The sequence below is a fragment of the Mobula hypostoma genome, chromosome 7 (genome assembly GCF_963921235.1).
Source record: "Mobula hypostoma chromosome 7, sMobHyp1.1, whole genome shotgun sequence".
NCBI lineage: Eukaryota > Metazoa > Chordata > Chondrichthyes > Myliobatiformes > Myliobatidae > Mobula > Mobula hypostoma.
The window spans coordinates 47,533,277-47,559,893 of record NC_086103.1 but is presented as its reverse complement, the minus strand read 5'-3'; the positions used below and the strand labels follow the sequence as shown (position 1 = coordinate 47,559,893).

Sequence of the window (26,617 nt, the reverse complement as noted above, 5' to 3'; positions counted from 1 at the left end):
ACACAAGTACAAATCCACGAGGTGATCAATTCTCGTCGTTTCATGGTAATTAAGGATGGGCTGAAAATGCTCCACCCTCCAACGACGGCCGAGACCCCGACCGAACAAAACAAAAACTCTGCATCATGTATGCGTCTCCTTTTTGGGAAAGGATCGTCAATACCACGTGAGCAGTAATGAGCATTTCTCGGAACTGTTATTGCCCAGGCTGTAAGGCGAAGCTGCTGCCTGTCACTTGGCGTCATGTCCGCCCTTTATTTGTAAACCGAGCAGCACATGGTCTGCTTTCGGGATTCTGCAGCAGACGGAGCTTGACTGCGTAGCCATTGCTGATCTTCATTGCGAAATATCTCCCGTAAAACAGCGGCTCATAACTTCTGGCAAACTTTTTTTCGCTTCACAAAATGTCTACAAGCTGCCATCAAAGCAAAAGCTGCCCAATCCCAACCAAAGTGCTGCTGAAGGATTTGTCCCAGTTGCCCGATCTGTACTGCAGTACCCCGGGCGGCACTCTGTTCTCCACTACCCCAGGAGGTAATGTAGTCAGTGGAGGTGTCACCGCGGCAGGCTCTGGTTTCGTTCCGGACGTTTTTCGTTATTTGTTGCTGCTGATTGAGTAAATGTTCATTAACTCGATTTATCACCCGTGTTTTCGACAGAACTTACAGTCGTGTTTAAAGGGTCCGTTGGACCCTTTCGTTTGCCAATTCTTAGTATAAACTAAGCGGTGCATTTGACAGATTAAACTAGAAATCTGCATTTAATTTGAAGGTTGGTGTGATTTCCGCAATGATGTCAATACCCTAAATGATCTGGCTGGTTGCAGTCACTGGCGCTCTCGCTACCAACTCTGTTCTGAATCACGTGCACCATAAGTCAACTGGACGTAAATATTTTGAAGCAGTACTGTCCCTTGTTTATATGCGAGCTAAGGTTTGCCTTCTTCGGCGTATCAACGGAGAACCGCGTCCAAAACAGTTGACTTGGCTGAAGGCAGAAACTAATGCTTTTAGGCGAACGGAATTAGATTTCCTGGCACTTGTCGCACCAGGCAGACAGGATTCTTAAATTTTATTCAATCTCAGTGAGATTCTGGGTGAAATTACTGACAATAAGGGAATTAGTTTACACTTACTTCCGCATTTGGGGGCAGTTAGTTTAGGAGTTATTTGCAAGAAGCTGGTGATCTCTCCTAAGTTTTTTTTTGGGGGGGGGAGTATGAATATGATATCATTAGAGAGAATCCTCATTTTCTCCGTCAGAAAGAGTCAATGTAGTTCCGGCTGATCAAATCGATTCGATTGATTAAGCTGGAAAAACAATGCTACTTAAATTCAACAAAATGCTGGTGAACGCAGCAGGCCAGGCAGCATCTATAGGAAGAGGTACAATCGACTTTTCCTATAAATGCTGCCTGGCCTGCTGCGTTCACCAGCACTTTTTGTGTGTGTTACTTGAATTTCCAGCATCTGCAGATTTCCTCGTGTTTCCACTGAAGTTACCATACATGCTGGTAGGGCTCAGTACTGGTAAGGATGTGTGGTTTGAAGCATTAGCACTACTGGAGAACCTTGGCGTCCGGTCTTTGGAAGCGCAGTTCAGCAATACAGTACCACCAATGCCCACGATCCCAGATGTATCCCACTGTCACGAAGAGATTCGGAGATTTAAAAACCCATTTGTAACCACTAATTTCTATAAATTTGGCAGTTTTGGAGATTGAGAGTTCCAAGGCCCGTATTATCATGACAAGAATAAAATATGATATAACTTTAATTTTTACTACCTTTTAATTTAAAGTATAATTTTAAAACTACGCTATACTGGTTTTAAAACGAAGTGTGTCATTATGAATTACTGTATTTGTTTTTGTACATTCATCTTACTGTTTCCATTAGCTTGGCTGATGTGACTTTTGTAGTGGTTAAGACATAGTAAAGGCTTTACAGTCAACTCACCTGACAGCACTCTAGTAAGCTGGAGAAAGATAATTTTCATATAAATTTTGAACTTTTTCATTGTTAATGTTATACTTGATTCTGATTCATTTTGAGTGACATGTGAAATGCAGATACACTTTGTATTTGAATAAACAGTACATTGTAAGCAGGTTGTAACATGAAGTTAGTGCTGTACCTTCCAACTTTGCCTCCATGATTCCCTGCCTGTAATGTGCATCTCATTTAGTTTACAACTGAGGGTAAAATTTTGATTTTTTTTTAATTTGTGAGGCTTGTAATCTTATGACAATTTGTAAAAAAAAGTGTGGAGGTTGGTTACAAGTCTAGCAGGATATTAATTTGTTTAATTATTTTTGTAAGAATCCAAAGATTCAGGATTAGCTCACATCAGGCTTAAAAATAGGAACTGTCACAGATGGATAGCTAATCCATAAAGGTATGTAATGTTAACAAGAAGCTCATAGTTTGAAAACATAATTTGGGACATACGCAAAATGCTGGAGGAACTCAGCAGGTCAGGCAGCATCTACGAAGAAGGGTAAACAGTTGACATTTCGGGCCGAGACTCTTCATTAAAACTGGGGAAAAAAAGATGAGTTTAAAGCACGTAGTGTGGGAGGGGAGGAAGTAGCACAAGGTGATAGGTCATTGGTAAAAACCTGGAGAGGGGCTCCCCCTCTGTGAACTCTGCTGCCCTCATTGGAAAATGCATTGTATTTCCTATGTATTACAGTATTTACTCAAATGTACACATTGTATTTTCCATATTTACTATGTAACCACTGCTAGCTGAATAGAAGGTATTCACTATGTAGCCATGACTTTTGACCTGATCACTATTAATTCATGAAGAGAACTAGAATGAAACCAAGTAGAAAGATAACGGTGGCGAGTAAGGGGATGAAATATGTGGCAGTATGTCAACGCAAGACTAATTAAGAAATAACTGTGGTTAGGGATGAGAAGACATATGGTCTAAAATGTAAACTAGGATATAATTAAGTTGGGGAATAAAACAATAGTGGAAAGTCGAGAGCGGATATATTGATGATATGTAATCACAGGCTGACTGGATATGATAATGTAGCTAAGACAGGAAAATTGCTATAAAAAATGCCGTATACAAGCCTCGATGGGCAGTCAGCTACTAGCTTTCTGATTGTCTCAGCTTTGATTTGCAAATTAAAGTTTAAAACGTCTTGATGAGTTTTCTGCGTCTCCTTGTTGTTTGTGAGAAACGAGAAACCACGACACCCTCTGACCCTTCAACCATGGGCTCACCTAAACCCGCTTTTTCCCCTCTCTCCCGGTTTCACCTATCATTCACCACCTTGTACTTCATCCTTCATTCCCCCCACCTTCTTGCTCTAATTGCTCATCTTTTTTTTCCTGCCCTGACAAAGGGTCTCGGCTTGAAACTTCAACTGAAATCTTTTCCATAGTTGCTGCCAGGCCTGCTGAGTTCCTCCAGCGTTGTGTGTGTGTTGCTCAGATTTCCAGCATCAGCAGATTTTCTCGTCTCTAAACTTGCAACATACTATTTTGAAATTCATCAATTAAATATTAAACTGAGCATCACTTAAACGTTCAAACAAAAAAAGTATGTGTTTTATAAGTTGTGCTCAACATGGGAGCTAGTAGTATCTGGAATAACAGCGTCACGTAATAATCCCCAATGCAGTTCTATAATGAGTTTAGCATTATGGAAATTCTTAACTTCTGAAATTCCTTTGCAAAGAGAATCCTAAATATGTTGTATTAAAAAATTCAAAGAAGTACCTTCAATGTATTTGTTCTAAATATTTGTTTTCCCCTTTTATTAAAAGCCTGATTTTGAAGATTACCCAAGAGAATTGTATATGATCAAGTTGCTCACTATTTTTAGGCAGTTTCTAATTTTTTTTATTTGCTGGAATATGACAACAAAAATCAGGATTATACTGATTGGATATTATATTAATGAAATCCAAGGTCAATTTACTTCATTTGCAATTGTTCCGGGATTACATGTTTTTTTTCTGACATAAATGTATGGCTTTCTATTTCATCATCCGAGTTGTATTTCAGCTGTGGACATTGAAGGCCAAGCACAGAACCATGCAGCACAACATTCACTGCATCCTGCCTTTTATTGGGCTTTCTTTGCTTTTCTGTATTGCGTTGCTCAGCTACTTTCTTAGTGACTTTGAACTTCATTTGGTAGTCACTTGTGAGGGACCTTATCAGGTGCCTTTTGGAAGTCCATGTTTAACATTCATAATTATTCTATTTTCTTAAGATAGCTAAATGAATTTATTTAACAATGTAAAATGTAGTCACTGTTCACGATAATTATGATATCATTTACCATTGATTGTTTTCCTATATTTTCTGAACATTGATATCTGATAGTGGCTGAAATATTAGGGTCGATAGAGGGGAACCTGTAAATGTAGTGTATTTAGATTTTCAGAAGGCATTTGACAAGGTGCTACATAAAGGGCTATTGCACAAGGTAAGAGCTCATGGTATTAAGTGAACGGTCTTAGCATGAATTGCAGATTCATTATTACTTAGAAGACAGAAAATCTGAATAAGCAGGACATTTTTTTTAAAAGAGTGGAGCATCAGTTCGTTGCCCTCAATTATTTTTATTAATAACCTAGCAGGGGGTAAGTGGCAATGACACAGAAATTGGTCATACATTGAAGATATTCATTGTCCAAAACTGGAGATAGATAGGTTGAGTAAGGGGGTGAAAAATTGGCAAATGGAGTTTAGTGTGGGAAAATGTGAAGTTATACACTTTGGTACATGGAATCTAAAGGCTAACTGTTAACTAAATGGAGAAGAATGGCACATCAGCAAAGCAGGGGGGTGTTTCAGCTTTCTTGCGCAGGGAACACAAAGCATCAGCAGGCAGGTGGCAAATGGCATCAGAGCATTTATTGCAAGAGGGTTGGACTTTAGAAAGTACTGTCACAGTTGTTCAGGTCCTGATGAAGTATCTGAAATACTGCGCACAGTTTTGGGTTCCTTATTTAAAGGAAAGAAGTACTGTCATTGGAGCCAGGTCGAAAGAGATTTGCTAGGCTAGTTCCAGTGATCAGTCCTATTATGAATGATGAAAGAAACTCTATTCTGTGGAGTTCAGGAAGACGAGTGATGATCTTATTGAAACATACAAGATACTTAGGGACCATAGTAGGGTGGATGTTGAGAAGTTTCTGCTAGTGAGAAAGTGACAAAAAAAGGTGACATAGTTATGAGATTAGGGGCAGTTTTTTTTTAAATGACAATGCCTAGGAACTTCTCACAGAGAAAGGTGAAGTTTTGGTACTCTCTATCTTGGAAGGTTGTAAAAGCTGATCATTGAGGGATTTAAAGAAGCAGATAATTTTATGAAAGTTTAGAGACTGTAAAGTTGCAGGGAATTGGCACAGAAGAGAAAATAAAGCCTGGGACAGAATAACTACGATCATATTGAATGGCAACGTGGGTGTGAGGAGCTAAATGGTCTACTCTTATTTCTGTTTTCTTGGTTTCAGGATTATTTATTCTGATGCAAGGACACCGACCAGCTAAAATTTTACAGCACTAAAACTCTTAGAACTTTAGTACTCTCAACCTGCACATATTGGATCAATATTAATTTGAGCAATTATTATCATGTACAACTGTAACAAGCAGTTTCCCAGCCATTAATTAGCTGTGATATAGCAGAACAGAGCTCTTGCCATACCAGTTTTAAAAAAGCTTTATTAAAATATTGTCACACATACATTACTTAGTTGCATTTCCAAAAACAGTGCCAATAGTAAGACTTGCGCACACTCACTCAGTGGCCACTTTATTAGGTACAGGTGTGGTTTGGTTATTTGAGTTACTGTCATCTTCCTGTTGTCTTGAATCAGTCTGACCATTCTCCTCTCACCTGTTTAATTAAGAAGGCATTTTCGCCCACAGAACTGCCTGTCAGTGGACGTTTTTTTGTTTTCCGCACCATTCTATGTAAACTCCAGAGACCGTTGTGTGTGAAAATCCCAGGAGATCCGTAGTTTATGAGATACTCAAACCACCCTGTCTAGTACCAGCAATCATTCCACAGTTAAAGTCACTAAGATCATGTTTCTTCCCCATTCTGATGTTTGGTTTGAAAAACAACTGAAGCTCTTGACCATGTCTGCATACTTTTATGCATTGAGTTGCTGCCACAATATTAGCTGATTAGATATTTACATTACCGTGGTGTACAGGTGTACCTAATAAAGTGGTCACTGAGTGTAGATAATTTATTAGGTTTTATGAATGTTGGGCATTTTTTTTAAAGTATTGTGACATCAAGAGTTTCTGCAATGTTAATTCCACTTTAGTAATTCAGACTTGCCTTAAACTGCAGTTCATCCACATGTTCAGGATTTACATTAAAATCAGAATCATTATCACTGATGTCTATCATGAAAGTTTTGTTTGTTGCAGTAAACAAATGCAAGACATAAAATGACTATAATGTACAACAACAAAAAAAAAGTGCCAAAGAAGAATAGTGAGGTGATGTTTATGGGTCCGTGGACCATTCAGAAATCTAATGGCAGAAAGGATGAAACACTTCAGCCTTCTGCACCTCCTGCCTCATGGAAGTAACAATAGGGCATGCTCTGAAGGATGGGGGTCCTTAATGATGGAAGCCACCTAATTGAGGCATTGCCTGTTGAAGGTGTTTCTGATGATGGGAGGGTTATACACATGATGGAGCCCTCTGCAGCCTCTTTTGATCCTGTGCATTGGAGCTTCCATACCAGCTGGTGATGCAACTAGTCAGAATGCTGCAGAAAATTGCTTGAGTATTCGGTGACATCCCAACTCTCCTCAAACTCCTAATCAAGTATAGGCACTGGTGTGCCTTCTTTGCAAAGAGTAAAATGGAATAACTTGAGCATGCAACATAATTGGCTGGATAAACACCTTGTTCAGAAGGCATTGTAGATAAGTCATGGGTATGTGACACACTGACCAGAAAGATAATTATTATCCCTTTCCTCACCACTTCACACCGCCTCATCCCTTCTATTAAATTTAATGAAAAGATGCACAAATTGCTCCTGACTACATGTAAAACCACCTGTTTCATATCTGGGCAAGTACCAGCAATCAATGTGAAAACTTTTTTTTCCAAACACAATTGCTTTTATGTAATTTAAATTAGATATTTTAAAATGCACATACAACAGCTGTTATGCTTCCAACTCTTTAGCATCTGTACAATTCACAAAGTCTGTCACAGGAAGTAATTTTCCTTTAAAAAAAACATCATGTGATGGATAAAAGCCAGCCAGAATGGATTATTTCATCCCATTTGGCAGTGTAGACACTCATACGTTTGTTATCTGTTGCTTCTTTGAATATTGAGCAAGTGTTCCTTAAAAGAAACTTCCCAGAGTTACCGGCACTATGTGACACACTTGTCATTAAAATTATTGTAGATGTACTAAATTGTACAATATAATTCAACTTGTGATTGATAGTTGTATATACTAAAATTCCCTTTGAGAGATAAACTGTAAATGCTTTAACCCTGAAAATAAAAGCAGAAACATCTGAAAATACTCAGCAAATGAGGAGAGAGTAATAGTTAAAACAAGAAGCTGCAGGTAGTGGACAAGCGTTGCAACAACTGAACAGTCCATGAACACAAAACACTAGCTCAGCGTTTTGCTGTCTTTTTGCACTGCTTTTTTAAAAAAAATATACATTTCAATAGGTTCAATATAGGTACATTTAATGTCAAAGAAATGTATACAATATAGATCCTGAAATTTTTTCTTGTAGCATAGTAACTTTTTATGTATTGCACTGATTGTTGCCACAAAACAGCAGATTTCAGGACAAACTGCATGCCAGCAATAATAAACCGGATTCTGATTTTGACATCTGCCCATTTACCTTCTCTTCCTCCCAACCAGAGATTCAAACAGTGCTTCCAGGTGCAGTAGCAATTCACTTACTCTTCCTCTGATTTTGTTTATTGCATTCAGTGCTTATGATGTGATCTCCAAACTGGAGAAAGCAAGCACCCCTGTTTGTTCCAACAGGATTACCCTGAACTTCCAGTTGCCCACCACTGTAGTTTTCTTACTTCTGCATTGTTACAAAAAAAGAACAGAAGCTCAAGGCAACTCAGCTTTTATTTGGGCAAGTTGCAGCCCTTTACCAAGCCTTTACTGACCCCATCAGAAGTGACCCGTCCAAATGTATAGTCATCCATCAATAGCATTAGTTCAGCTTTTACTGTTTACTCTTTACTGTTGCGCTTGATCTACTGACTATTTCTAGTATTCTCTTTTAAATCAAATTTCCAGCAGTTCCCCCCCCCCCATATTCATCTCCCTCTCTTTTCATATCCTCCAAACAGATCAGGTATGATGAACAAGCGTACACCACTCCCTCTTAAACAGCACCCATAGCATTTATGTCACCTGGTCGCCACTTAATCACGGATGTTCTTTGTTCTTTCCACCGCTCCCCCTTCTCTGCAACTTAAATTTTGTTTGCCTTTTTTTTAAAAAGTTCTACTGAAAGGCCATTAACCTGAAACATTGCCATTTTCACCCCACAGATGTTGGCCGAGTATTTTGAGGATTTCCTGTTTTGATTTGGTCACATCGGTTTCCCCTTGGGAGAGTCAGTTTCCCCCAGTGGGAGAGTCACAAACAAGACGACAGACACATCTACAAAATATGGGGCCAGTTATTTACAACTAGCGTGTTTTCTCTCAAAGGACAGCGAGTCTCTGGAATTCACTGCCCCCGAGAGAGGTGGAGGTCAGATTATTAGATATATTTAAAGGGGAGATAGAAAAATAATTAGAGATTGAAGAATTGAGGATGATGGAGAACTGATAGAAATTGAGGTTAGCATGGATCAGGCGTAATCAGGTTGACTATGTTTGCTCTCACTTTCTCGTTATATTGTTAAGAGAGACAGGAACAAATTATAGTTTAGGTCAGCAGACATGTGTTAATAAAATTACCAAAATTAAAAAGGGTTGGAATTTAAATACTCATTATTTGTTATTCAGGTACGCGGATTGTTTATGGACGCAAGTTTTTGCTAGAATGCAGAAATTCTCCACTTGCCCGGACACCTCCTTCTTGCCTTCCTCAGATTCCCGGCGTAACTCTTCCTCAACATTCAACTTTAAGCAAAGTTGAAGAACTTAAAGAAGAAGAAAATGAATCAGGAAAAGAATCACCAGGTATTGTGTCCTTAAGCAATTTAATATGTTGCCTTTTACACTTTTGTTGTAGTACTGCTTGAATTTCTTGGGTTTTTTTTTAAATACAATTCCCATCAAAATTAAGTTGGTCAGTACAATTAAAGTATGTATACAGTTTACAACACTGAGATTTGTCTTCCCACGGAAAACCACGAAACAGAAATACCATAGAACCTGTTTAAAGAAAAACTCCACACAAAGATAATCAAGCTCCCAATGTGCAAGAAAAAAAATGATGCAAACAGCAAAAAGCGAGCAAATAAAACACACAACATTAAACATCAAACCACAGAGTCTCAAAAACAGTCTGGGAGCCCTAGCCACTGAGTCAGTCAGTTCAGTGCTGTGTTGATGCAAAGCTGAAAAACCTTGATCAAATAACGCAAATGTTCCGAAAAAAAGTAAACAAAAATGCATGGAACATGAATTGCAGAGTCCCCAAATGTGAGTCCACAGCCTGAGCCACTGAACCTTGTAGCATGCGGCCCCAAGATTCCAATACTTTCTGTTAGCAGCAGCGAGAGGGAGACCGGTTATACACAGGCAGTGCAGTGCTGAACACCTGTTCGCTTTATGCTCTTGTCCTTGTCAATTTTAATCTTGCTCGATGCTTTAAATCAGCACAGTGTAATGGACCCGACCACCGGTTTGAGGTACGCCTTTAGGAATCAGTGGCTGCCTCTACACACAGTGCCAGCCTTGCCAAATCCCCCAGATCATCACAAAAGCACCAGATCGTTTAGTTGGCTCAGAACGACTTATTTAAAATGGAAATTACAGATTGTAGTTGGGGAGAAGAATTGTATTTAAAAGTAGTAGAGTATCTAGTAGTTTCGTGAGCTGCCTGCAGGATGTTGCCGTTGGTCACTGGCACCATCTTGCCAGAATCCGAGTTGTGGTCTGACAAGAATCTAGCAGCAGATTTAATCATAGTTTTCAAAAAGGAATAATAAAGACAACTGAGAGGAAAGAAAATCAAGACTACATGAAAATGACCAAGTGGAGACAAGCTGAATCACTCCTGAAGAGAGCTGATGTACCTGATGGGCTGAATCATCATCATCAGGTGACGTGCCCAGTTTGAGCTTTGACTGCCATGGCCCACACACTCCTGTTTCAGGTCAAGTGGATCAATTCATTGGTATTCGTTTCCAATTCTCTGGCTGCTGTCTCCATCATCATTTGTCTTTGTCTTCCTCTTGCTTTCTTCCCTTCAATCGATGGGCTGAATACCCCCTCCAATATTGTCACAGTTCAATGACTGAATGTTTTAAATACAATTTCTTGTGATTTTTCCCCATTGTGAAAATATGGTAATTATTTTAATATTAGACCACGACCACAAGATATAGGAGCAGAATTAGGCCATTTGGCCAGGGGTCTGCTCCACCATTTCATCATGGCTGATCTGTTTTCCTTCTCAGCCCTAATCTCCTGCCTTCTCCCCATATCCCTTCATGCCCTGACTAATCAAGAATCTGATCAACCTTTGCCTAAATATCCCCAATGACTTGGTGTCCACAGCCGCCTGTGGCGATGAATTCCACAGACTAACCACTCTCTGCTAAAGAAATTCCTCCTCATCTCCATTTTAAAAGGACGCCCCTCTATTCTACAGCTGTGTCCTCTGGGCTTAGACTTCCCCACCATAGGAAACATACTTTATCAAAGCCTTTCAACATTTGATAAGTTTCAATATGGTTATCCCACATTCTTCTGAATTCCAGTGAGTAGAGGCTCAGAGCCAACAAACACTCCTCATATGTCAAGCCTTTCAATCCCACAATCATTTTTGTGAACTTCCTTTGAACCCTCTCCAATGTCAGCATATCCTTTCCTAGATAAGAGGTCCAAAATTGCTGTCACTACTCCAAGTGAGGTGTCACTAGTGCTTTATAAAGTCCCAACATTACATCCTTGTTTTTCTATTCTTGTCCTCTTGATACGATTGCCTTCCTCACCACTGACTCAACCTGCAAGTAAACCTTTTGGGGAATCCTGCGTGAGAACTTCCAAATTCCTTTGCACCTCAGATTTTTGAATTTTCTCTCCATTTAGAAAAAAGTCTGTGCTTTTACTTATTCTACCAAAGTGCAGGACCAAACACTTCCCGACACTGATTTCCATCTGCCACTTTGCCCATTCTCCAATCTGTCCAACTCCTGTCACTTCTCTACTTCCTCAGAACAACCTCCCACTATCATCTGCAAACCTGGCCACCAAACCATCAATTCTGTCATCCAAATCATTGACATATACAGTGCCCAAGATGAGTTTTCATCCCCCTGGGAAATTTTCATGTTTTGTTTTACAACATTGAATCAGAGCTGATTTAATTTGGATTTTTTGACACTAATCAACAGAAAAGGCTCCTTCGTGTCAAAGTGAAAACAATTTTCTAGAAATTAGTCTAAATTTATTACAAATATAAAACAAAATAATTGCACAATTACTCACCCCCTTCAAGTCAGTATTTAATAGACACACCTTTGGCAGCAATTATAGCCTTGAGTCTGTGTCAATAGGTCTCCATCAGCTTTGCACATCTAGACACTGCAATTTTCCCCCATTTTTTTTTACAAAACTCCAAACACTTTTCAAGTCCAGCCACAAATTCTCAATTGAATTGAGGTCTGGACTCCGACTTGGCCATTCAAGGACATTAACTTCGAGGTTTTTAAGCCATTACTGTATAGCTCTGGTTTTATGCTTGGGGTCATTGTCTTGTGGGAAAAGACATTTTCTCCTATCACAGTTCTCTTGCAGAATGCATCAGGTTCTCCTCCAGGATTTCCCTGTATTTTGCCGCATTCATTTTACCCTCTACCTTCACAAGCCTTACAGGGCCTGCTGCAGTGAAGCGTTACTACAGCATGATGCAGCCACCACCATGCTTCACGGTAGGGTTGGTGTGTTTTTGATGATGTGCGGTGTTTGGCTTACACCAAACATAGCATTTATTCTGATGGCCAAAAACCTCAAGTTTGGTTTAGTCAGACCCTAGAACCTTCTTCCAACTGACTTCAGAGTCTCCCACCTGTCTTCTAGCAAACTCTAGCTGAGATTTCATGTGAGTTTTTTTTCAACAGTGGCTTTCTCTTTGCCCCTCTCCCATAAAACTGCAACTGCTAAAGCACCCGGGCATCAGTTGTTGTACACGCAGTCTCCCCCATCTCCCCCATCTCAGCCACTGAAGCTTGTCACTCCTCCAGAGTTGTTATAGGTCTCTTGTTGGCCTTCCTCACTAGTTCCCTTCTTGCAGAGTCACTCAGTTTTTGATGGCCTGCTCTAGGCAGATTTACAGCTGTGCCATATTGTTTCCATTTCTTGATGATTGACTTAACTGCACTCAAAGGATATTCAGTGACTTGGAAATTTTCTTGTATCCATCTCCTGATTTGTGCTTTTCAATAACCTTTTTGTGGAGTTGCTTGAAATGTTCTTTTGTCTTCATGCTGTCATTTTTGTCAGGACACTGACTCACCAGCAATTGCACCTTCCAGATACAGGTGTATTTTTACTACAATCAATTAAAACACCTCAACTGCACAGAGTGATTTCCATTTAACTAATTATGTGACTTCTAAAACCAGTTGGTTGCACCAGTGATGATTTGGTGTGTCATATTCAAGGGGGTGAACACTTATGCAATCAATTATTTTGTGCTTTATATTTGTAATTAATTTAGATCACTTTGTAGAGATTTGTTCTCACTTTGACACAAAAGTGTCTCTTTCCTGTTCATCAGTATTTTAAAAAAGCCAAATTAAATCCACTGTGATTCAGTGTTGTAAAACAATAAAACATGAAAACTTCCGGGGGGGTGAGTACTTTTCATAGGCACTGTAACGTAAGAAGAAGTGGTCCCAACACACAGACCCCTGTGGAACACCACTAGTCACGGCGGCCAACCAGAAAAGGCTCCCTCTATTCCCGCTCTTTCTCTCCTGCCAATCAGCCAATGCTCTATCTGTGCTGGTATTGCTCCTGTAATACCAGGGCTCTTAACTTATTAAGCAGCCTCTTGTGGCACCTTGTCAGAGGCCTTCTGAAAATCCAGTACATAACATCCACTGATTCTCCTTTGTCTATCCTGCTTGTTATTTCTTCAGAGAATTCCAGCTGATTCGTCAGGCAAGATTTTCCCTTCAGGAAACCATGCTGACTAAGGCCTATTTTATCACGTGCCACCAAGTACTCCCAAACCACATCCTTAACAATTGACTCTAACATCCTCCCAACCACTGAGGTCAGACTAATTGGCTTATAATTTCTTTTCTTCAGCCTCTTTCCCTTCTTGAAGAGTGGAGTGACATTTGCAAATTTTCAGTCCTCCAGAGGCATGCCAGGATCAATTGATTAAGATCATTACTAATGCTTCCACAATCTCTTCAGAAATCTCTGACAGAAGCCTGGGATGTATAATATCTGATCTAGGTGACTTATCTACCTTTGGACCTTTCAGTTTCACAAGCACCTTCTCCCTAGTTATAGCAACTGTACTCATTTCTGTCCCCTCATGCTCTCAAACTTCCGGTATTCTTTATGACCTTTTTAATTACCTTCTGTTGGTTTTTAAAAGCTTCCCAATCCTCTTAACTTCTCACTAATTTTTACTCTATTATATGCCCTCTTTTTGGCTTTTATGTTGTCTTTGACTTCTGTCAGTGGTGATTGTGTCACCATGCCCTTAGAATGCTTCTTTGTGATGTAGATATCCTGCACGTTCTGAATTGCTTCCAGAAACTCCAGCCATTGCTGCTCTGTTGTCATCCTGCTTGTGTTCCTTTCCAATCAATTTTGGCCAGCTCCTCTCTCATGCTTCTGTAATTCGCTTTACGCCACTATAATACTGATACATCTGACTTTAGCTTCTCCTTCTCAAGTTGCAAGGTGAATTCTATCATAGTATGATCACTCATTCCCTAAGGGTTCCTTTACCTTAAGCTCTCTAATCAATTCGGGTGCTTTGTGCAACACCCAATCCAGAATAGCTGGTCCCCTAGTGGGTTTAATCATGAGCTGCACCAAAAAGCTACCTCTTAGGCATTCTAGAAATTCCCCCTGTTGAGATCCAGCACCAACCTGATTTTCTCAATCTAGTTGCATCCTGAAATCCCGGATTACTAGTGTAACATTGCTCATCTGGCATGCATTTTTAATCTCCCATAGTAATTTGTGGACCACATCTTTACTACTCTTTGAGGGTCTGTATATAGCTCCCATCAGGGTCTTTTTATCCTTGCAGTTCCTTAGCTGTACCCACAACGACTCAACACCTTCGGATCCTATGTTACCTCTTTCTAATGATTTGATTTCATTTTTTTACCAACAGAACCACACCACCCCATCAGCCTACCTGCATGTCCTTTTGATACAATCTGTATCCTTGGACGTTAAGCTCTCAGCTGTAATCTTCTTTCAGCTATGATTCTGTGATGCCCACAATGCCATATATGCCAATCTGTAACTGTGCTACAATTTCATCTAACTTATTCTGTATACTGTGTGCGTTCAAATATAACACCTTGTGTCCTGCGTTCACCTTTTTAGATTCTGTCTGCCTTTTGTATTGCAACTCATCCCGTTGACTGCAATTTGGCCCTAATATTAGCCTCTCCTTGCTAGCAGTCTCACTACATATTGCCTCTGCTTGTAAACCCACTCCCTCATCTTCAGCACTCTCACTCTGGTTCCCATCCCCCTGCCAAATTGGTTTAAACACTTCTGAACAACTCTAGCCACCTGTCCGCAAGGATATTGACCCCCCCCTTGGGTTCAGGCGTAACCTGTCCTTTTTGTACAGGTCATACCTTCTCCAGAAGAGATCTCAATGATCCAGGAATCTGAAGCCCTGCCCCCTGCACCAGTTCCTCAGCCACGCATTCATCTGATAAATCATCATATTCTTACTCTCACCAGTGCGTGGCACAGGCAGCGATCCAGAGATTACTACCCTGGAGGTCCTGTTTTTCAGCTTTCTACCTAGCTCCCTAAAAAGTCTCTTCAGGACCTCCTCACCTTTCCTACCTATGTCACTGGTGCCAATATGCACCGAGACTTGTGGCTGCTCACTGTCCCCCTTCAGAATGCCATGGAGCCGATCAGAGACAACCCTGGGAGGCAACATTCCATCTGGGTGTCCCTATCGCACCCAGAATATCTCACCTCACAATCTCTGACTATGGAATCTCCTAGCAACACTGCAGTCCTCTTCACCTTTCTTCTCTTCTGAGCCACAGCACCAGACTCAGTGCCAGAGACCTGGTGACTGTGGCTTCCCCCCAGCAGGTCATACCCTTCAACAGTATCCAAAGTGGTCTAGTTGTTATTGAGGGGAACAGCTACAGGGGTACTCTGCACTGGCTGCCCATTTCCCTTCCTTCTCCCAACAGTCACCCAGTTACTTGCCTCCTGCAACCTAGATGTGACTCCCTCCCTGTTGCTCCAGTCAGTCCAGATAAGAGCTGAAGGTCACCGAGCTGCCACTCCAGTTCCTTATTCTGTTTCTGTCTTGGTAAAATTGAATAGTTAATTGTCTGTAAAAAGCAAATGTAAACCAGTTGGATTATTAAAGTAAGGTAAAGGCATCCGTTAGTCTTGCGAGACCATGGATCTGCGCCTGGAAAGTCTTCACTCTCCAGGGTACAGGCCTGGGCAAGGTTGTATGGAAGACTGGCAGTTGCCCATGCTGCAAGTCTCCCCTCTCCACAACACCAATGTTGTCCAAAGGAAGGGCATTGGGGACCATGCAGTTTAGCACCAGTGTCGTCGCAGAGCACTGTGTGATTTAGTGCCTTGCCCAAGGACACAACACGCTGCCTCGGCTGGGGCTCGAACTCACGACCTTCAGGTCGCTAGTCGAATGCCTTAACCACTTGGATTGTTATATCAATGTTTTCAGCTGTCTGGCGTACCTCCACTATGCAAGCAGTGCTTTCTTAAGTTGGCACAGTCAGCAGCAAAGTTCCCTTTGAGTCAGAAGATATGGGTTCAAGTCATACTCGAGAAAAGAAAATGCGTCACCTTGTCATTTGCTGTCTATCAAAACCCAACACCTTAAGATTTTTTTTATAACATTGACAACAGTTAAATCTTATCAGAGGTTGAAAGATGCAAATACTAAATTAAACCCTAATTGTAAGTTCACAAATTACACAAGTTCAACTCCAGAAAAATGAGGTATGTTTGAGCAAAGCTTTACCAAGAAATTAGGTAGGTAAACAGTATGTTGGACTTTCATCACAGGAGGATTTGAGACCAGGAAGAAGGATATATTGCTGCAATTATATACTTGTCATATGACGAGCATTTGATGGCTCTGGGCCTGTATTCACTGGAATTCAGAAGTATGAGGGGTGACCTCATTGAAACCTATCGAATGGTGAAAGGCCTTGATAGAATGGATGTGGTGAGGATGTTTCCTATGATGGGAGAGCCTAAGACCAGAGACACAGCCTCAGAATAGAGGGATGTTCTTTTTAGAATGGAGATGAGGAGGAATTTCTTTAGCCAGAGAGTCGTGAATCTGGGGAATTCATTGCCACAGGCAGCTGTGGAGGCCAAATCTGTATGTATATTTAAGGCAGAGATTGATAGATTCTTGTTTGGTCAGGGCATGAATGGATATGGGGAGAAGGCAAGAGATTGGGGCTGAGAGGAAAATTGGATCAGCTGTGCTGAAATGGCAGAGTAGACTTGATGGGCTGAATGGCCTAGTTCTGCTCCTATGTCTTATGGTTCTTATATAAAGCCTGGGTGAGACTGCACCTTTTGGGCTTTGGTCAGATCTCCCTGTTCAGGGAAGGAAATCCTGGGGAGTGAGAGAGGAGAATCCCCCATGAAGAAAGCCTGAAAGTCTGTACAACCAGGCTGAAGGACAACTTCTACCCTGCTGTTAGAAGACTATCGAATAGTTCCTTAGTATGATAAGATGGACTTTTGACCTCAGAATCTACCTTGTAATGATCTCGCCCTTATTGTCTACTAGTACTGCACTTTCTGTGTAGCTGTTACTTTATTCTGCAATCTGTTGTTGTTTTTCCTTGTGCTAGCCCAATGTACTGTGTAATGATTTGATGTGTTTGAACAGTATGCCGGTCAAGCTTTTTACTGTACCTCCATGATGTGACAATAATAAGCAAATTCTTATTCCACAGAGTGGGTGTATATTCTCCAGACTTTAAAAAGAATGCAAAATTCTTCCAGAGCTTTCCAGGGTAGATTCAATGATAATATTTTAAGAACCAAGTGTCACAGTCTCCAAATAAGGGTCAACAATTGAGAAGTCACGTTGGAAGAAACCCAGAAGGTGGTGGGATCTTTGGAATTCTCTACAGTGGAGGCTGAAATCTCTGACTAAATCAGAGTAGGGGAGGGGCAGCTCTGTGAAAAATCATTTGTTGTTATCTGTGTGCATTTAGACCCTGTGTGTCGTGCTGGTCATTGGACCAGGACTTTGCTCAGTCAAGGCCATGTGATAGTCCAGGTTAAAAGAATTCATGTGCAGCAGACTCCACTCCTTAAAACTAGAGTGGAAGCAATAAAAACAGAAAATGCTGTAAGTATTCAGCCAACAAGGTAGCATCTGTAGGGAGAGAAACAACAGTTTCAGGCCAAGAAGCTTTCTTCTGTCAGACTATATGTTGAAAATTCAAATGCTTCAAGTTGCAGAGAGCAGGAGGGATAAAGACCACAGAGATAATATCTCTGACAGGGGTCAGACCAGTGTTCAAGGTAGCAATTACAGTGTATTCTGGTTAATTGAGACACACTGGGTCTAGTCCATTTTGGCCCAATTAAGTGGTTATCCCAAGTAGCAGATATTTCATTGAAATAGTTAAAATGGTATACAAAAAACAACCTACTGTGTAATTAAGTAACAATCTAAGTATAAAAAAAACTACAGAACAGATTAGAACAATACCAATGCTTCTACAGTACTGTAAAACTGTGTATTAGTTCCTGCTAGTTATCAACTGAGGAATTCGTCCAGTGTACACTGCCATGTTCTTTTGATTGACTGTAAATGAACAATATCAGCACAGACACCGAGTGCAGTTAATGGACTGCCTTCATTAAATGCTTCCGACAATTGAATCCTTCAAATCCCCACTTTCATTGTAACATTCAAGATGATTGTTGATACCTTCAAATTCTTTATAATTCCTAACTTGTTGAAATTGTGAAATCATTTCAGTTTCACTTCTGACCATTTCTGGCATCTCTAAGTCTGAATGCTTGAAACCATGGTGAGCAAAACAGTTCTGAATTGTCTTACTGCTTATTCCTCACCAACTATCAGTGACGAAAACCACTGCTTTTTGAACACAAACACACGCAATTGATACTATTTAAAAACTTCGCTTCAAGTAGAGCGTAATGTCTAACTGCACACAAGTACATGTAACTGACGCTAGTTAGACACTGTTCGACAAGGCTCCTGTCCCAATTAATGGCATAGTGTCCCAAATAAATGAAGGGAACCCTGGATATCTTCTAGATTAGTTTTTGTTCTTTAAGGGTTGTCTCAGAAAGTGGCTGCCCCAATTAACCAATGGCCTCATTAACTGAAATCCGCTGTACTAGGAAAGCTAGAAGTTAGAGACACAAAAGGTAAATATAAATAAAATGAAGAAAAAGGGTATGGCCACATCTCTGAGCAAGTGAGTGAGAGAGAGAGATGCATTGTTTTTCATCGGGAAAGTATAGGAGGTCAAAGGCAGATAGGTCAGAGTGGAAGTTGGACAAGGAACTAAAGGGATAGACAAATGTCTTGTGTGCTTTTGATGCCTTTCATTACAATATACTGGAGGTATGGTTACGATTTTGAGCCATTTTCATGTAGTTTCCAAATTTGAGACAAAAAGAACTGATGGATGTCTGTTAAAACAGAATCCATTTGCGAGCTAAGGTTGGGCTGTGTGTCAAGGCAGACCTAGCCTAGGCAGAGCAATGGTCAGCAGGCAGCACTGACAGTTCTTAATCCCTCTTTCCTCTTGCTGTGTGAAGGAAACATGGGACAATATGAGTGAGTTACTTATTAGAAATTTGGCTCCACCATGATTCCAGTTTGGAATTTTAAACTAAACCTAAGGTCACAGGTAGAGTACCTGCTGCTCCAAATGAAAAACATGTTCCTCTTTGTTTATATGCCCAAACTTGTATCATGACTGTTGCCCAACCTCTTAAAAGGCTCAAATGCGGCATATTTTAATAATAGCTTCAGTCACCTGTAGTTTTTACACTCATGACTGTCACATGTATAGAATGATTTCATATGTCGGAACCTTGTTTTGAAGTAGATGATATAGAGAGTCATGAAGAAAGGTTAAAGTCTGTAACCTGATATTTATAATGGGCGTGTGAACTCGTGTAAATATTTCATAAGTTCTCATTGTACCTGTGGTAAAGTTAACCTTTAACAGATTTTGACAACCAATCAGAATATTGTTGCTACTATATCTGATGTGCTCCAATGGGAAGTTTTACCAGAAGGGCAAGTTTTGTTTCCTTGTGAACTGCTTTTTTATATCCCCTTATCAATATAGTTTGCCATTTTTCTTTTAATAATGATATACACCTTTTCAGGAGTTAGAGCATGGGATCAAAAAAGAATATTACAATCAATTTCTTTTGAATTTACTCTTAATACTGTTGCAAGTTCCCCTCTGTCTTGCAAAGGACAGCCCACCATGGAGTTCAGCCACAAAAATTGCCCAGCTTCAGATTGTATCCCTGATATGCCTTCTGGAACTGGAAGAACAGCAGCTGACCTTACTGTTCAACTGGACACTGTCGTGGGCCTGTGGAAGCTGGGTGAGAGCTGGGAAAGCAAATAGGTGACACTTTTTCACTCCTGATCACCATACTATGACCACGTCAGGGGGCTATAAATATTAGCTGAGCCCTGGGCAGTAAAATAAATTACTAACATTAATTTTGAAAAGCATAGCTATGAAGGGTAGTTAATTACAATGGGACTTAATCAGAAGGAACTGCATCATGCTAAAAAATAAACGGTGGGTGGTAGTGAAAACTAAAGACTTTTTTGTTAAATAGAACATTTCTAATAATTAGCAGTTATCACCATTCTGAATCTTCACTGATAACCGATAAAGTTTAGACAGGTGTGTTGTGTATTAATCACAAAGTGATATTTTGCCACTCTTTAATATTTTTCTCTGCCAACTTTATATACTAAGTATATTAATTCCATGGAAACAGGAGGAATTCTGCAGATGCTGGAAATTCAAGCAACACACATCAAAGTTGCTGGTGAATGCAGCAGGCCAGGCAGCATCTCTAGGAACAGGTACAATCGACGTTTCAGGCCGAGACCCTTCGTCAGGACTAACTGAAGGAAGAGCTAGTAAGAGATTTGAAAGTGGGAGGGGGAGGGGGAGATTCAAAATGATAGGAGAAGACAGGAGGGGGAGGATTGGAGCCAAGAGCTGGACAGGTGATTGGCAAAAGGGATATGAGAGGATCATGGGACAGGAGGCCCAGGGAGAAGGAAAAGGGGGAGGGGGGGAAAACCCAGAGGATGGGCAAGGGGTATAGTCAGAGGGAGAAAAAGGAGAGAGAGAAAGAATGTGTGTATATAAATAAATAACGGATGGGGTACGAGGGGGAGGTGGGGCATTAGCGGAAGTTAGAGAAGTCAATGTTCATGCCATGAAGTTGGAGGCTACCCAGACGGAATATAAGGTGTTATTCCTCCAACCTGAGTGTGGCTTCATCTTTACAGTAGAGGAGGCCGTGGATAGACATATCAGAATGGGAATGGGATGTGGAATTAAAATGTGTGGCCACTGGGAGATCCTGCCTTCTCTGGTGGACGGAGTGTAGGTGTTCAGCAAAACGATCTCTCAGTCTGTGTCGGGTCTTGCCAATATACAGAAGGCCACATCGGGAGCACCGGACGCAGTATATCACCCCAGCCGACTCACAGGTGAAGTGTCGCCTCACCTGAAAGGACTGTTTAGGGCCCTGAATGGTGGTAAGGGAGGAAGTGTGAGGGCATGTGTAGCACTTGTTCTGCTTACAAGGGTAAGTGCCAGGAGGGAGATCAGTGGGGAGGGATGGGGGGGCCTCCTGTCCCATGATCCTCTCATATCCCTTTTGCCAATCATCTGTCCAGCTCTTGGCTCCATCCCTCCCCCTCTTGTCTTCTCCCATCATTTTGGATCTCCCCCTCCCCCTCCCACTTTCAAATCTCTTACTAGCTCTTCCTTCAGTTAGTCCTGACAAAGGGTCTCAGCCTGAAACGTCGACCGTACCTCTTCCTGGCTGCCTGGCCTGCTGCGTTCACCAGCAACTTTAATTCCATGGAATTGACTTTAGTAAAGATTTTCTCAAAACATTCTTAGATTTAGGTCTGATAGATTCCAGTCCTGACATCTAATAGATGAAATATATGCTGTCGACAGTTGCTATTTTAATGGCCATAACACCATGCTACTGCGTCTGTTTATCAAAGAAAATGTGTGTTGTTTCATATGCCATGAAAATTTCTATTGGCAGTGAGCTGGAGTCAGCTGCCCAAGCATTGCCTGAAATAGAACGTTATATCTAGCATAGACTCTATAGGACTTGAGTCAATATGTATTGCAGAATTTGAAATGCCAAGGTTACTAGAGGCATAATAGATTAGTAATCCACAGACAAGGACTAATGATCTAGAAAAATAACTTCAAAACCCCACCAGCAACAGGTAAATGAGACAACTATTTAAGTAATTGTTTAAGTCGACAAATAAGAAAAGTATGCTAATTTGTGTTGTTCTTAATTTATAGCTGATGATGCTCAGTTTGAAATGGATATTTAAACCATCCTGGAAGAAGAAGATTGTTCTCTTGACAGAAGCACATGTGCTTATTGAGGAGCAATGCACCGACATGAAAACCGATGAGGATGATAACTTCAGCAGTGGAGATATAATAGTTTGTAACTTGTGATTATACAGTTGGGGAAGGGCAGAAATTTTAGGTGCTTTCCTTTATTTTTGGTGCTGTTTCTCCATAGGAACTTGTATAATTTTTAAAAAAATTTTAAGTTTACTACTTTAGTCCAGATAAAATGGCGTTTTTTTGGTCCTCAAGTCCAACTTTACAAGCTTTTAATCAGCTGTAAAGGAGTCAATGGTCCAGACATTGGTGTAGCAGCAAGATTGGTGAAGAGCTCTGTCTAGCACATTGAGTTAGAGGGGTATATTCCTACAATGTTGATAAGGATAAACCTCACTGGGATGTAATGGAAAAAGCATTCAGTGGGCAACACACTGATCTCATTGTTAATGGTGTGGTATTAGTTATGGTGGTAATTGAAATGCTGAAATCTACAGAATGCTCCATTCTTAATATCTTGTAAATGAGATTCTTATATTTATGGTGTGAAATATTAAATAAAGACGAAGTTTCCACATTTACATAGCAGCGTGTTCCAAAGGCCTTAAGTCCTTTATTTGTAAAAATACTGTCACTGCTGTTATATGGGAATTTCACATGTAATAAGCTTACCTCAAAATAAATCGTGCACAGTGAAGCCGACCAGAAACACAAGTTTTGTGTCCAAATAGCAAGAGTACAAACTGACCTAAACATGAGACAGTAATGAAAGTTATCATGGATTTACATGTAGTCAAGCCATGATAATTTTGTTTTTCATAAAGATTTTGAGTGTGTCAGTGTTTAGAGTGGCTTTGGCTCATCAGGCTTGGGTGAGGTAAATTGTCTTGTAAATTACTCTCTTTTTGTTCTTACTTGTTCATCCTTACCTGTTAGCGCATAGTAGTTAGGTGAGAATGCCTCCAGAGGCAGTGCTTTGTGTTGTCTGTGTGTGATGTAGGAAGCTTGGCAGATGTCTCTGGATAAACACATCTACACCAGGTGCAGCTCCTGAGAAAATGTGTTTAGGAATTGGAGCTGCAGCTCGATGGGAGAATGAGGAGGTGATAGGGAGTTAGTCATCCCCGGACAGCAGGAGTCAGGGTGACTGTCAGGAGAAGGAGGGGGAATGCACAGCCTGTGCAGAATACACCTGTGACCATTCCTCTCAATAATAAGTATACAACTTTAGATATTATTGAGGGAGATGACCTACCGGGGGAGCCATAGTGACTGGGTCTCTGGTACAGAGTCTGGTGCTGTGGTTCAGAAGAGCAGAGAGGTGAAGAGGACTGCAATGTTGCTAGGAAATTCCCTAGGAACAGAGATGAGTTTCTATGGGTGCGATAGAGACACTCAGATGGTGTTAAACTAATTTGGCAGGATGGGAACCGGAGTGATAGTGCTGAAGATGAGGTAATTGGTTTGCAAAGAGGCATTGTGTAGTGAGGAAAGGCTGCTGATATGCAAAATTACAGCTAACAGGATGAGTTGCAATGCAAAAGGCAGACAAAATTGACAAAGGTGAATACAGGACTGAAGGCGTCATACTTTAATGCAAGCAATATGCAAAATAAGGTAGATGAACTTGTAGCACAGTTACAGATTGGCATGTATGATGTTGTAGGCATCACTGAATCATGGCTGAACGAAGACTATAGCTGGGAGCTTAATGTACAAGGTTACAAGTTATTGAAAGGACAGGCATGAAGGCAGAGGAGTTGGCATTGCTGTGTTGGTAAAAACGAAATCAAATCATTAGAAAGAGGTGACATAGGGTCAGAAGCTGTTGAATCATTGTGGGAAGAGCTAAGGAACTGCAAGGGTAAAAAAACCCTGATGGGAGTTGTATACGGACCCCAAAACAGTAGTAAAGAGGTGGTCTACAAATTACAACGGGAAATAGAAAATACATACTAAAAGGGCAATGTTGCAATAGTAATGGAGGATTTCAATATGAAGGTAAATTGGGAAAATCAGGTTGGTGCTGAATTCTAAGAGGGGGAGTTTCGAGAATGCCTATGAGATGGCTTTTTAGAGCAGCTCATGGTTGAGCCCACTAGGGGATCATCTTTTCTGGATTGGGTGTTGTGCATTGAACTGGAATTGACTAGAGAGCTTAAGATAAAAGAACCCATAGGAGAAAGTGATCATAGTATGATCAGATTTTACCTGAAATTTGAGAGGGAGAAGCTGAAGTCAGGCGTATCAGTATTACAGTGGAGTAAAGGGAGTTACAGAGGCATGAGAGAGGAGTTAGCCAAGATTGACAGGAAAAGAACACTGGCAGGGATGATGGCAGAGCAGCAATGGCTGGAATTTCAGGAAACAGTTTGGAAGGCACAGAATATATACATCCCAAAGAGGAGGAAGTATTTCAAAGGCAAAATAACACAATTGTGGCTATCAAGAGAAGTCAAAGCCAATATAAAAACCAAAGAAATGGCACAAAATAGAGCAAAAATTGGTGGGATTAAAACCAACAGAAGACAACTAAAAAAGTCATTAAAAGGTAAAGATGGAATATGAAAGTAAGCTAGCCAATAATGTTCAAGAAGATCCGAAAAATTTCTTCAGATACATAAAGTGTAAAAGAGAGACCAGAGTGGATAGTAGACCACTGGAAAACGATACTGGACAGCCTCCAGTAGAGGCATTAGTAATGACCTTTCAAGAATCATTAGATTCTGGAATGATTCCAGAAGACTGGAAAATTGTAGTTGTTACTCCACTCTTCAAGAAGGGAGAGAGGCAGAAGAAAGGAAACAATCGGTCAATTAATCTGACCTCAGTGGTTGGGAAGATGTTGGAATCAATTGTTAAGGATGAGATTTCAGGGTACTTAGAGGAACATGATAAAATAGGCTATAGTCAGCATGGTTTCCTCAAGGGAAAGTCTTATCTGACAAATCTGTTGGAATTCTTTGAAGAAATACCAAACAGGATAGACAAAGGAGAATCGGTTGATGTTGTGTACTTAGATTTTCAGAAGGCCTTTGACATGGTGCCACATGAGGTTGCTTAACAAACTATGAACCCCTGGTATTTCAGGAACGATTCTAGCATGGATGAAGCAGTGGCTGATTGGCAGAGGCAAAGAGTGAGAATAAAGGGAGCCTTTTCTGGTTGTTTGCCAGTGACTAGTGGTGTTAACATAGAGATTTATGTTGGGACCAGTTCTTTTTATGTTATATATTAATGATTTAGATGATGGAATTGATGACTTTTTTGCTAAGTTTGCAGATGATATGAAGACAGGTGGAGGGGCAGGTTGTTTTGAGGAAGAAGAAAGGCTGCAGAAGGATTTAGACAGATTAGGAAAATGGGCAAAGAAATGGCAGATGGAATACAGTGTTGGGAAATGTATGGTCATGCACCTTGGTGGAAGGAATGAAAGGGTAGATTATATTCTAAGTGATAAGAAAATACAAAAAAACTGAGATGCAAAGGGATTTGGGAGTGCTTATCCAGGATTCCCTAAAGGTTAATTTGCAGGTTGCGTCTGTGGTGAGGAAGTCAAATGCAATGTTAACATTCATTTCAAAAGGACTAGAATATAAAAGCAAGGATGTAATGTTGAGACTTTATAAAGCACTGGTGAGGCCTCATGTGGTGTATTGTGAGCAGGTTTGGGGCCTGTGTTCTAGAAAGGATATGTTGAAACTGGAGAAAGTTCAAAGGAGGTTCACGGAAATGGTTCCATGATTGAAGGGCTTGGCTTATGAAGAGCATTTGATGGCTCTGGGCAGTATTCACTGGAGCTCAGAAGAATAAGAGGTGACCTCATTGAAACCTATCAAATGGTGAAAGGCCTTGATAGAGTGGATGTGAAGATGATGTTTCCTATGGTGGGAGAGAAAGTCTAGAGAACATTGCCTTAGAATAAAGGGGAGTCCTTTTAGAATGATGAGGAGGAATATCTTTAGCCAGAGTGGTGAATCTATGAAATTCTTTACCACAGGCAGCTGTGGAGTCCAAGTCTTTGTATATTTAAGGCAGAGGTTGATAGATTGGTCAGGGCTTGAAGGTACATGGGGATAAGGCAGGAGATTAGGAGCCGAGAGGAAAATTGGATCAGTCTTGGTGAAATGGTGGAGGAAACTCGATGAGCTAAATGGCCCAATTCTACTCCAATATCTTATTGTCTTTGGCCAGCTGGTGGCGTAGTGGCATCAGCGCCAGACTTTGGAGCGAAGGCTCCCGAGTTCGAACCCAGCCGGCTCCCCAGGCACACTTTCCATCCGTTCTGGGTTGAGCGTTGAGCTAGCAACTCGACCTCGTAAAAAAGAAATTGCCTGCCACAGAAACACCAGCAGCAAAAAGTTGACGGCCTATGCTCTCTCGTGAGCTTTAAAAAAAAGGCAATCTTATTGTCTTATGATATGAAATTCAGCAATGAGAAGGGTAGAATATGACTACTGCTCTCAATGTCTCTGAGGAAGAATTTTATGTAAGTGCCAGATTGTTTAAGACCTGGTGTTGTACCTCATTGCCTTAGAAGCTGGGCATATTTT

At 40.8% G+C, this 26,617-nt stretch overlaps 1 protein-coding gene across 1 annotated transcript; it reads left to right on the top strand.

The window, feature by feature from the left end:
• Nucleotides 1-22,645, top strand: LOC134349299 (eukaryotic translation initiation factor 4E-binding protein 3-like). Its single transcript, XM_063053391.1, has 3 exons — nucleotides 1-534; nucleotides 9,019-9,195; nucleotides 22,014-22,645. The coding sequence occupies exons 1-3, from the start codon at nucleotides 405-407 to the stop codon at nucleotides 22,043-22,045; spliced, it is 339 nt and encodes a 112-aa protein (XP_062909461.1). The 5' UTR covers nucleotides 1-404; the 3' UTR covers nucleotides 22,046-22,645.
• The last annotated feature ends 3,972 nt before the right edge of the window (nucleotides 22,646-26,617 follow it).

Excerpts from the sequence above, each read along its gene's own strand:
- LOC134349299 (XM_063053391.1), top strand. The coding sequence starts at position 405 with ATGTCTACAAGCTGCCATCAAAGCAAAAGCTGCCCAATCCCAACCAAA. Across the intron at positions 535-9,018 it reads GTTCTCCACTACCCCAGGAG|GTACGCGGATTGTTTATGGA; the intron begins GTAATGTAGTCA and ends TTTGTTATTCAG. Across the intron at positions 9,196-22,013 it reads ATCAGGAAAAGAATCACCAG|CTGATGATGCTCAGTTTGAA; the intron begins GTATTGTGTCCT and ends CTTAATTTATAG.